Source organism: Elephantulus edwardii, unplaced genomic scaffold (assembly GCF_000299155.1).
Source record: "Elephantulus edwardii isolate Elephantulus edwardi_28Jun2011 unplaced genomic scaffold, EleEdw1.0 scaffold00148, whole genome shotgun sequence".
NCBI classification, from domain to species: domain Eukaryota; kingdom Metazoa; phylum Chordata; class Mammalia; order Macroscelidea; family Macroscelididae; genus Elephantulus; species Elephantulus edwardii.
In genome coordinates this window covers 5724779-5737614 of record NW_006399898.1, presented here as the reverse complement: position 1 = coordinate 5737614, position 12836 = coordinate 5724779, and the positions used below count along the sequence as shown (strand labels likewise).

Here is a 12836-nt window from a genome sequence, read left to right as displayed (position 1 = left end):
TCCCCGAGGTGACATGTGGAGACGTGGCGGTGAGCTTCCCCGAGGTGACAGTGAGAGACGTGGCGGTGGGCTTCCCCGAGGTGACATGTGGAGACATGGCAGTGGCCTTCCCCGAGGTGACAGCCTTCCCACCTGCTAGTGGTCCTACTCCATCCTCCAGTCGGTGTGAACAGACACCACCTCACACCCACCAGTGTGTTTTCGGCAGTACTGCCCACCACTCACATCACTAAAATAAAGATGAAGTGACACACGTGTACTCGGACCACAGAGCCCAGGTGGCACGGTGGGCTAAGCGCTGGCCTGCTGTGAGGCCGACGTGCTACGGGGGGACTGGCGTGCGGCTGAGAAACAGGAAGCTCGCTCGCTGCTGCAGCTGGTCAGCGCGCTGAGTTGGGCAGGACTTCCAGCTCCTCTGTGAACAGCAGACCTCACCCCTGTCCATCCCGTCACTCTCGCCATCTCTGACACACCTGAGCCGTTGCTACGGTCACTCTGTCTTGAGGGTCTTCCTCTCCTTCGCTGAACCTCCGTCTTTCCAAGCACGATGCCACCTTCCAAGGAAAGGTCTCTCCAGGAACACGCCCGAAGGATGAGACCAAGCTTCCTCACCCTTGCCTCGAAGGACACTCTGCCTGGGCTTTCTCCAGGGCCCATTCCTTGCTCTTTGGGCAATTCAGTGCTCTTCTCCAGCACAATGCAAAGGCGTCGATTTTTCTTCGGTCGTCCTCATCCACTGTCCAGCTCTCAGATGTGCAGCAGGTGGCTGAAAAAACCATGACTTAATCAGGCACATGGTCTTCAAACTGACGCCGCTGCTCCTCAGTAATGTGGAGAGAGCCCTGACAGCGGACTTGTCCAGTGCAGGGCGTCCCCTGATCTCCTGACTGCCAGTACCAAGACTGTGGATCCAAGCAGGATGGAGCTGTCCACGGTTTCCATCCTTTCTCCATCTGTCAAGCTGTTGCTTCTTGGTCCAGTGGTTAGGATTTCTGTCTTCTTGATGTCGAGATGCAATCCGTTTGAAGGCAGAAGGAGGCAGACTTTGATCTTCTGCAGCAAGTGCTTCAGGTGGGACGAGGAAGGTGGAAGCTAAGTGAGTGGTGTTTCAAATACCAGAAGGGTCGCCCAGAGCAGGGACGTCTTTGTGGAGCTTCCAGACTAAGACTTCTGAAATCGACCACTTGGATCACAGGAGAATGCGGTGTGACACAGTGCCGTCACCTAGACGACACTGCAGATACAGCGGATGTCTCACAGAGCAAGGATCGCAGTGCAGGACCAGGAGATGCTTCCTTCTGTTATTCAAGGGCCACCACGACCCAGGGTCAAGTCAAGGTTCAAAGGCAACAACAGCTTTGACAGAGGACTCAGTGAAATAATGCATCTAAACACTGAGGTTCAGAAGACCAGCAGACTCTGGGTAACTCAGTATTGCTACCCTTGATATAAAATAACAATTTAAAAATCCACAAATTTGCCTCTGGTGTAGGCAGAGAGCATTTCCTGGACCACCAGCTACCAGAAGAAGAAACAAATCGGTCTTGAAAGAAATGCAGCCAGAGTGAGGCTGGAGAGACGCCACGTCAGTACTGTGGGCACGTGAGCGGTACAGACGGGCCATCCCTGAAGAAGGTGGCCCGCTTGGTGAGGCAGAGGCCCCGCAGAAGGACCAGCCCCCCGCACCAAGCTGGACGGCGCCCGCAACACGCCCAGAGGCAGCACAGGCCAGAGGACGGTGGGGACTGTGTGGCAAGACCACAGCTCCCGCCAACTCAGCAGTGTTCCAGGGTTTCTGAGTTCTAAAATGACGTACCATAAACACCAGGCAAACTTTAGAAAAGTAACAACGCACCACTTAACAAAAGTAAGACCTCACCACTGCTGAGCGTGTCCAGACAGACGGCGACCATCCCTCGAGTGTCTGTAAACCTTAATGGAAGATCTGTCCTTCTTCTGCAGACCCTCTGATGGAGTTTAATTACCAGAGACACATAAACTTATGCTTAACAATGTAACATGCTAGGGACCTCTCGTGGCCTAGTGGCAAGAAGCTGCACTGCAATCCTAGAGGTATGTGGTTCGAATCCACCAGATGCTCTGCTGGAGAAGGAGGGGCAATCTCCTCCTATACCAGTCAGATCCTATTTGACGGTACACTCACACACACAAAAATAATAAAAATTTAAAACAACTACAATGCAACATGCTCTGGACTCTGTCATCGGAGTGTTTTCAACACCATACTGTTAAAAAAATCAAAAAATAACCAACAAGACTGTACTGTTGTTGTTGTGCACCTTTGAGTCAGAACCAACTCACAGATGACCCTCCAGGGGGTTTTCAGAGGCAGGGACTTGGACAGGAGGAGAACGCTGGACTTTTTCCCCAGAGAAGGTGGACTCGCCCCTCACGCCATGGGCTCCGCGTGCACCTCCTGACCGCTGAGCCGTCAGCGTTTGCCAGCCAACAATGTACTGTTGCTGGGTGCCCTCAAGTAGGAACCAACACACAGCAGACCCTCCAGCGGGTTTTCAGAGATGGACAATCGCACGGGAGGAGACTGTCCATTCTTCTTCCACCAGCAGCTGGTGAGCTCTGGACTTGAACTGTGACCTCCAGTTGTTGGTACAGCTTCTTACCACTAGGTCACCCACACTCCCTGAAACTGTCCTAGGAAGAGTATAATAAAAAAATTGGAAAACAACTCGTGCTGGTAAAGAAATAGTTGAGAAAACAATTTTCTATCTCCCTTAAAAAGTTCAGACAGAGACACCCTGTGGCCCAGCAAGTCCACTGGAAGACACACCTACTCAAGAAAAACACAAAGAGATGTCTCCATGTGGACACTGGAGACACTCACGGTCAAAGGAGTGGTCAAAACAGCGCCAGGTGGGAGAATCTCCCAGCTGACGGAAGGATAAGTAACGTGGAGTGTTCAGAAACAAGGAGCTCTGGTAGCCGAGTGGTTACAAACTTGACCACTAACCAAAAGGTCTGTGGTTCAAACCTACTAGCTGACTCATGGGGAAAAGCCGAGGCGGTTGGTTCCCAGGAAGCCTGGCAGCCTTAGAAACCCCTGGGGCAGGGCCGCTCCGTGGCCAGGGCTGCCCTGTCAGCGGTCCGTGCATCCACACACAAGGTGCCTTCCACCACAAAACACACACATTCCAGCAGGGAAGCACCCGATCGTGTGCTGGGACACAGAAGTCCTACAGGAACAAATCTCTAACTCCATGTACACGAAATGTCCAGCACAGGCGAGCCCACAGGGACATGAGGCCGCGTCGCTGCCAAGCGCTGGGGGAAGGGACAGGCCGTCACCGTTAATGGACATGGGCTTCTCTGAGGCGGTTGAAAATGTTCTAAAATTAGATTGTGGCGATGGTTGCACAACTCTGTGAAGGCGCTGAGAAACACGGGATGTGCACTAAAAGCGGTCAACTGTATGGGACCTGAGTGATGTTTGATTATAGCGGTTTAATTTTTAAAAGACTGGCAACCGGGAGCCCTGGTGGCACAGTGGTTATGTGCTCAGCTGCAGACGGAAAGGCTGATGGTTCTAACCTACCTGGTGACTCCTGGGGACAAAGACCGGACGACGGGTCCCTGGAATGACTGAGCACACTGGCCCCGAGTGACCCCGAGGGACAAAGCAGAGATGCCCAGGGCATTCTCGAGGCGGGAATGTTTACAAGAGTGACTGCCACTGGCAGGACGGTGGGTCTGAACCACGAACTATTACGCTAACAGCTGTAAAGATTAATCCCCAAACCAAATTCAACCCCAGAACCCAGTGCCCTCACAGGGGGGTCCTACCCACAGCAACCCTGCAGAAACAACCCTGAGACTCCCCAGGGGCGAGTCACCTCAGCCTTGAGGACCGCAGCTCAGTAACCAGTGGTGCTGCTGCTGCTGTTGCTAGGTGTTGTGACGGACAGGTAGCTCATCACCTCTGCCACACCTGAGCCCACAGTTACGTCATCGGGTCCATTCACCTCCATGAGGGTCTTCCCCTCCTTCACTCACCCTCCACTTCCCCTGCACGACTTCTCTTCCTAAGGGCTGCCCCTCCTAGCAATATGCCCAAATATGTGAGATAAAGTTTTACCACCCTCTGCTCCAATGAGCAGTCTAGGGGTACCCTCTCCAATACTTCCCTGTTTTCTTGGCAGTCCCTGGATAGTAAATAGACTCTCCTTAGCACCACAACACAAAGGCATCAGTTTTTCTGCCATTTGTATTCTCTGCCCAATTCTCAGATGCATAGCAAGTAAATGAAAAGACCATGGCTTGAATCACGCGCACCTTAGTCTTTACATTGACATCCTTGCTCTTCCGCACTTTGGAGCGGCCCCTGACTGCTGACGTTCGCAGTGCAATACGTCTTTGATTTCCTGACTGTTCGTACCAAGGTTGTTGATTGTGGACCCAAGGAAGAGGAAACCAATAACCATTTCTTTAGCCATAAGGGCACTAAACCACCCCAACAATTAAAAGACAAACCAAACCCACTGCTGTCCTGCCACCCTGACCCATGGGGACCCTTTATGGACTTGGGAGTGGACAGATCTCTGCTCTCCCCTCGGAGGGGCTCTCGTAAAGATTCAACCCAGCTCACGGTCAGCGAGAGCGGGCTCACAGCTGGCCACCACTGGGCTGTCGAGGCTGAAATCCCAGGGAAGGAGAGACTGCCTCCTTTCTCCTATCAATCCCGCTGGAAGATTTGAACCACCAGAGTCGTGGCTACTGGGTTAGCTCCACAATTCCCTACGGGCTAGGACACCATCAGAGCTTCCCTCAGCCACCAGAGCTCCCAGGAAATCCCGCAGGGCGGTTCTGAGCGTCCCGGGAACCAGAATCGACCCCACACGTCTTAGAGGCAGGCTGCATTCTCCTCAGCTTCCTACCTGCGGCGGCACCAAAGGGCGTGTGGGGCGTGGATGCAAACACACCCTCAACGCTGCCAGGCTGCCCACTGCACAGGAACCGGAGAGCAGGGGCCTTTAGGACCAGGCTTCATCAGAGGTGTGTCGTCTGCTACAGCTGGTAACTCTGAGTCCCCACCAGCCAGGACGCACAGAAGCCCCTACGTTCTCTTCTTCCTGTTCCCTGCCTTCCTGTTTGACGAGTGTTAGCCTGAAACTAGTGCTATTATTTTTATCAATTTATACCCTTCCTTTCTTCACAAAAACAGCATCCTTTGGATAAAGAAACAGCAGATAAAGCCCTGACATTACAAATCTAGGACCCCAATATTTTAATTTTCCTCTCAAGCTCCAAACCAAAAGTTTTCCACAATGAAAACGGACAGCCTGTTCCTCGTTTCCTGGGGGGCTGGTTGGTTTTGGTCATTCTCCTGGGGATCGCTAATTTGGCTGCCACTCTGTCAGGTGTTGTTGTGTCCCAGAGAGTCGGAATCAAGCCAGGGCCAACCCGCGGCAGGGCCGGAATCAACCCAGGGCCGAACCGCGGTAGGCTTTCAGAGGCAGTAAGTCGCACGGGAGGGGGCTGCACCTCGGAGCAGCTGGTGGATTCGAGCCAAGGACCTTTGTGCCGGCAAATCTTTACTACTAAGCCACCAGGGCTCCCTTCCCTCCATCTAGCCACCCCAAAACACAGAAGACTTCATGAATTCACAGGTCCTTCCTGCACAAGGACCACGCAAATCTTTGCACCGTTTCAATTTTAGTTTACATACTTCAGAAGCAAGCTTACGATTGGACATTTTTAAGGGAGGTCATTTCCACAAGAGAATGTAATTCCTTTCCAAAAGGAGACAGAACAGCGTATGAAGCAACTGGAGGAGACAGCAGAGGAGGGAAGGACAGTGAGGAGACTGAGAGGGAAAGACGGAAGAAAAACGCGTTCTGATCGGACTGGCCGGCGCCTCCGTTCTGCAATCTTCCAAATGACCACCAGGTGGAGAGGCCTGCGTTCACACGTTGGTGGACAAGCAGGCTGCATGTAAACGTAGGGATGCGATGGCGCAAAGCACACCTGTCCCCGGCGCCTCTCCAGGCTGGAGTGTTTATGGAAAGGGGCCTTGTGGCAGAGTGGCTACACATTCTGGTGCTAAGTGAAAGGTCAGGGGTTCGAAACCCCTAGCCGCTCTGGGGAGTCTTGCACTGCTAACCGAGGGCTGTGCCTCTGTGGGGGTTCAAACCCCCCAGCAAGGCCACAGGAGAAGGACAGACACGCTCCGCCTGTGGCCGACGGCCTCAGAAACCCACTGCTCGGTCAGCTGTGAGGCCACTCCGTGGGAGAAGACGTGGGGTCAGCGTCCTCACAGATGCCCGCGGGCAGGAGGCTGCTCACCCTCCCACGGACAGGCTGGTGGACTGGACCCTCAGTCCAGCCCTACACAGCGTGGGCGGGCCTGTGAAGATTTACAGCCTTGGACACCCTGGGGGGCGGTTCCACCGTCCCCCAGCGACATACAGAGCCGGATCCACGCCGACTACAGCGGGTCTGGGTTCTTCATTTGTTGCTCAGTCTTGGAAGAAACAGACTGAGGGTCTTCCCGCGTGCGGAGTCACTGGTGGGTCTGAACCACTGACCTTTCTGTCAGCAGCCGGAAGCCTAAGCCTGCGTCGCCAGGAGGCCGATGCGCGTCTGCGGCTTCAGACATGATCGCGACGAGATGAAAGTGCGTGCAGGATGCGCACCCCGAGTCTCTTAAATGAGGTGCCTTTCACAACGGGCTCCCCCCAGGGTGCCCTGCAGAACAGCACAGGGCAGAGGGGAGCCCATGTCCACACCACACGCCACGCCTCTTACCTTTGGAGTCTTCTTTGGCCACGTGACAACGGGGACCCCAGTGATGGCCAGGCTGGGGTCGTCATCCGCATGCTCCTTCAGGACGTTCTGCGGATGAACAAAGGGGCGGTCAGCAGGACGGAGGGGCGACCTTCGAGGGCACCGAGGCTGGGACGAGGGCGGAGGTCAGAGGGGAGCCCACCACCCTCAACGCCTGCCTCCCACCAAGACGCACAATGCAGACCACGTCCCAGGGACCTCTGGGTCCCCTAAACACACTTCCCCTCCCTTCCAGGGCTCCATCCGCGAGCACCTGAAAGTCTGCAGCTCTCCCCACTGGTGTGGGGTACACTGTACCTGGTGTTGCCCCGCAGTTAATTTCCTTTCATTGTAACCCCACATGACAGAGAACTGTTCCCCAGGACCTCCAGGTGTCATCGCTACAGGAGCAGACGGCCAGGTCTGTCCCCCCAACCCCAACAAGCTGGCCGGCACCATCCTGCTACCAGCACGCATTCACCTGGTCATTCCAGCTTTCTTACCGGGCTCATCCACTTCTGGACATACATAACACATGTATGCCATAGCACACACGTAACCTCACACGCCCTGGGAAGCCAGAATATGCGTGCGGCACACTTTACTGAGACAGTCGCTGTATTTCGGGGACCTGCATGGAACCCACTATATCTCCGAGGTGCACCCGCACCCTCACTCATTAAGCTGACCACTATGCTAGTTGCAGTGGCAGGAGGACTGACTGGAGAATCAGAAGGTCTGAGTTCAAGTTCTGCAGCTGATAGTCCCTTGACCTTGAGGAAGCCTCAGTCTTTTGGACCCAGCTGAGGGCAGAGCAGCGGGCCTCATTGCCGTCCTAGGAAGGTGATGGTGTTTGGACAATTACAGCCTCGTTCATGAACATAGATCATATTACAGGTACTGTCATTAGCATGTCATCAACATCTGGTGGCTTCGTGGTAAGGAATTGCACTGCCAATGCAAGAGTGCACGGTTCAAATCCACTAGCTGCTCCATGGGAGAAAGACAGGCAATCTCTTCCCATGAGATTTCCTGCCTCTGAAAATCTGTTACAGGGCCAGCTGGGGGCCAGGTCAGACTTGATTGTACAAACAGGAATAATAATGTGGACACCACTCTCTATAGCCCTTTTACCCCAGTCACAATTATCATTGGAGGACCTGAAGCACTTGCTGCAGAAGGTCAAGGACCATAGTCTTCAATATGGACAGAAGCTCAACATCAAGAAGACAAAGATTCTCTCCACTGGTCCAACTGGCAGTATCATGATAGATGGAGAATAGATTGAGGTTGTTAACAATTACAGCTTGCTCGGCTCCACAATCAACACTCCTAGCACCAGCAGTCAGGAAATCAAACAACAAATTGCATTAGGAAAATCTGCTGTCAGAGACCTTTCCAGAGTACTGAGAAGCAACAATGTCAGTCTAGAAACTAAGGAGCACCTGATCCAGGCCATGGTCTTCGCAATTACTTTGCTATACATCAGAGAGCTGGACAATGACTGCGGATGATAGAAGAAGAATCGATGCCTTTGAGTTTTGGTGCTAGAGAAGAGTCTTGAACATACCATGGACCGCCAAGAAAACAAGTCTGTCTTAGAGAGGGTGAAACCAAGTTCTCGTTTGAGGCTAGCATTTTGAAGCTCTGTCTCACATACTTTGGGCATGTGGTCAAGAGGGACCAGTCCTTGGAGAAGGACATCATGCTTGGAAGGGTGGAGGGACAGTGCAGGAGAGGAAGACTCCGGATGAGACGGACTGATACTGTAACTGGGGCAATGAGGTTAAGTGTGTCAGAGTCAGTGAGACTGGCTCAGGACAGGTTAGGCTTCTGAGCTATTGTACTCAGGTTCACTATGAGTCACAAGCGACTTGCTAGCACGTAACAATAGCAAACAACAATTAAAGTTCTCAAAGGAAATAATGTGTGTGAATGGTTAGAAAATGGTTTGTAAACTTTGACTCCTAACTGAATAATTTAAAGAGGGTAGCACTTGCTTTGGGACAAAGTTCAGAAATCAGAAGAGGTAAGAAAGCAGGGCAAATGGAAATGGGAAACACAGGAATGAAGAGGGAAGAGTGCTGCTACCATGTGGGAATTGCACTCATTAATGCTTAGACAAAATGTGTCTAACCGGTCGAATGGAAAACCAATCTATTCTGTAACTTCCACTGAAATCACAATTTACAATTATAAGGAAAGAAGACAAAGAGAAAACTGGACAGCCCGCGGTTGTCCTGAGGCCCGCGATGGCACTGTGAGCTGGAATCGACTTGACAGCAATGCTATCGAGAATCACTCGGCCACTGAGATGCCGTTGTCACTGGCCAGCTGCCCGGTCACAGGGCAGCTGCTGACAGGCAGCAATTTCCCTGGCATTCTCTAGATTTCTCTCCATAATCCACATGAGTCTCATGCCCTTCTCCAGAAGATGTCAGTGTTTCTTCATCCTAAAAATAATGTTATCCCTTTATTAAGAACCACCCTGTGAGGGAGGCTTATCAAGAAAATCCTGTGTGTTTAGCAGAAGCCTCTCAATCCCCCCTTCCCAGGAGACCCACGTGGAAGAGAGGGGTCTGGGACCCCGAAAACACATTCTAGTCTGCCCTTATCCTACAACACACAGAAGCTTCTTAAGACACAATGAGCGCTGGTGGGATGGTGGTTAGACACTCAGATCCTATATGAAAGGCTGCCAGTTCAAATCCACTAGCCGCTCCACAGAAGAAAGCTATGCCTATCTGCTTCTGCAAAGATTCCAGTGCTGGAAACCCAATGGGACAGGAGGAGTTGGAATCAACTTGAGTGAGACTAGGGGTTTGGTTTTGTTTTATCCAAGGCCCAACCACTAGCAAATTCAAATGACTACAGGGACCAAATAGATCAAGTGAAAGATATAAATAAATTCGGATGGCAGGACAATAAGGAGTGGTGAGGTCTGTGCCAAACTAAGACCACACTCCACATTTTAAAAGAGGGCAATGCTGTAGAAATGCAAGCCTCTCTAGATTTCTAATTTTTCAAAAGAAACAGCGATCTTGACTTTCAAGTGCCGACTGCCGTTGTAACTTTTTTTTTTTTTAAGTAAGGCAAACACATGTGGGGGCTGTTTTGGGCCATGGGCCAGCAGTTTGCAAATGGTGCTCTGCTTCTGACTGAAATTATGCCCACTCGCCTGTTTTCCTGGCACCTCCTTTTGAAGGGGCTCAGACCCCTTGTCCTTTCAGCTCTCTGAGGGGGACTAGTGACCCCCAGGCACCAGGTAGGCCTCTCCAGGGACGTCTGGTTGCTAAAAGCTGCTGCTGACATTGTTGCTGGAGTAGCCAACTGTGGCCTGTCATGACTCACGGGACAGGGAAGGACGGCCCCAGGAGGTCTCCCGGCTGGGTCCTTCTTCCTACTGCTCATCTCACACCCCTGGGACGCCTTATCAGTAGGGACCAGCCCCCAGAAGGGCTAGCAGTGCAGCAGAATCAGCAACAAGATGGACAGATAGTGAGACGGGCGGCCAGTGAGGTGGAAAGGGATGAACGGCAGCGACTGGGAGGGCACAGGAGTCACCGGGAGGGCGCAAGAGCCACCGGCGGGCTTGAACCAATGACCTTTCGGCGGGAGGCCGAGCTCTAGACGGGCGCCCCAGCAGGGCTCCCCAGCAGAGCTGTGAGGCCCATTAGCAGAGAGCCTGTCCCGAGAGCCCTTGAGTCTGAAGAGGTCTCAGACGTGGGCCCCCCGCCGCACGCCCGAGCACTGTCCCCGGGCAAGTCCCTGATGGTGACAGACTCCGGGAAGACAGGACTCTAACTGGAGATGTTTCTCTAACTAGACAAACAGTCTGCGCTGAAGCGAAGTGTGTCACCAGCTTCCTGAGGACCTGTCTGAATTGATGCCCTTGCTGGGGCTCTTGGGACCGAGACCAGGGAGGCTGGGCATGTGCACACCAGCCCGGGGCACCAGGTTACACCCACTGAGCCTTCGCTTCTAGAGCTGGGGTCATGGAACCTTCTGGAAGCCACCAGTGTCCGGCCTAATGGGATAACCACGGACACAAGCTTGCTGGGTCACTGTGCCCCTTATGCTAACTGCTCTCAAAGGGCTTAATTAGTGATCAATGGATTCGGGCCCCATGTCTCCCAAGGGAGGCCGTTAATGATTAGAAACGCCATCGATGCTGTGACCCAATCGTGATGGTTAAGACAAGAGACAGGTGTCAGGAGAACTGCTGACCACAGGCTGCTGGAAAACCAGCATGTGGAAGAGGACCGACAGCAGTGGAATCCCCGTCTTCCATGCAGCAGGAGACCTGGGTGCGAATCCCCACCAAGGAACCTCACATGCTGCGGGACTGTGGCCCCCAACACCTGCCACCCAGGGGCCAAGAAAGGTCACCCTGTCAACCACAGAGCAGGGGCCAGCTGACGCCCTCCATGGGCTCACTTAGACCAGAAGGTCCCCACTAGCACCAGGACAGACCCCCCAGACAGTATGCGCCCACCCCCTAGCCAGGTCAGCTGAACAGAACCTCAGCTGGCCAGTCGGCTCGACCTCTGTCCACCTCGGAAGGCCGGGGAGCAGCTGCTACCTGCTGAGCCCTGCCTACCTTGCCACCCGGGGAGAGTGTCTGAGGGTCAGCGGCCTGCCCTCTGAGACCCCTGCCAACCTTGATGGCTCCAACAAGGCCAGGGGTCAGCTGTCCACCTCCAAGACCCTTGCTCAACTGAACACCCTCCTACAGGTCCTGGGGGTCAGCTGCCCGCCTCCGAGACCCTGCCCACCTTGACGCCCTCCAGGAGGGCCTGTGGGTCCTCGATGCCCTCGGGGACACACTTCTTGTTCTCGGGGAGCGACTCGAGCTTCTCCACCAGCGCTTTCAGGCCCTTCAGCTCAAACTCGGTGAGGTGGGTCCATTTGGCAGCAGCATCGGCAGTGGGAGAGCCGGTGGGCGTCTTGGGGTAGTCCGCGGGCGCCGAGGCGGACTTCACGCTGTCCTCCGACTCGTTAGATAAGGTCCGTCGGAGGAAGCGCATGGCAGGAGGCTTGGGCTTCTTCCCGGAGGTCTCCAGGTCCTCGGCCGGGGGGCCAGGGGGCGAGGCAGGGCCGGAGGCTGGTCCCTTCGGCACCTTCTCCTCAGCCTTCTCCTGCTCCTTCCCCTCCTCCTCTGGGGGGTTCTGTTCACAGGATTCCTCATCCATTTCTGGCCAGGAATCTGAGGAGAAGCCGTCTACACTGGCTTTTCCCGGGGCATCTGTGGGGCAGCGGTTACAGAAAGTCTAACGTGAGGGGCACGCCAACTTCCTGCTGGAGGCTCCCCCCCTCCCAGAGGACAGTCCTGGTGAGATGCTCTCCCTCCTCTGCAAAGAGGAGACAGCGTGAGGTCAGGGAGATCCAGGTTCAAATCCTTGCTCTGCTTCCTGCCAGCTATGTGCTCAGGCAGGTGCCTTCACCACTCGGAACACATCCGGAATACGTATTACCAACGGAGCAAAACAAGACAGAGAAAGCATGCACACACGCACACACACACCCACACATACACACAACTCCAAAGGAAAAGGTCACAGAACAGTTTTGATAGAAACAGACATTTTTTTTACAAAAGGAAATCAAAGGATATCAATGAAGTGAGGTGTGAAATACAATGGATGTGAATCAAAAAATCCCCTTTCATGCGTTTTTAAAAAAGGAGCAATTTTTAAAAAGGAACTAAATTATACCATTTTTGAAAACTTAAGAAGTGAAGGTGATAGAGTACCAATTTCTGATCAATTAATCCTGGCAGTGGACATGGTCTTTGGATTTTGAGAGAAAAGGCCTCCGCACAGGGGAAGTGCAGAAGGAGCCCAGGGGAGGGGCCGCAGCACCAGGAGCTGCAAGGTGCAGGACAGGTGGGCGTCTGAGGCAGGAGATCAGAGGACACGCCATTCTGGGGGTGAAGGGATCCCTTTAAGCAAAGGTGGTGGGGCAGCAGCTGTAACTATGGCCTTTCTCTTGCCACCCTGTGATCTTACAGGCCAGCTTCGGTCAGTGGCCCCAGGCTC

General features: G+C 53.6%; 1 protein-coding gene across 1 annotated transcript in view; it reads right to left on the bottom strand.

Moving 5' to 3' along the window:
• KDM2B (lysine (K)-specific demethylase 2B) overlaps nucleotides 1-12836 on the bottom strand; it is a 120214-nt gene that overhangs the window by 44868 nt on the left and 62510 nt on the right. The window contains 2 exon segments of the mRNA XM_006894652.1: nucleotides 6781-6867; nucleotides 11574-12043. Coding sequence (XP_006894714.1) covers nucleotides 6781-6867; nucleotides 11574-12043 — 557 coding nt within the window.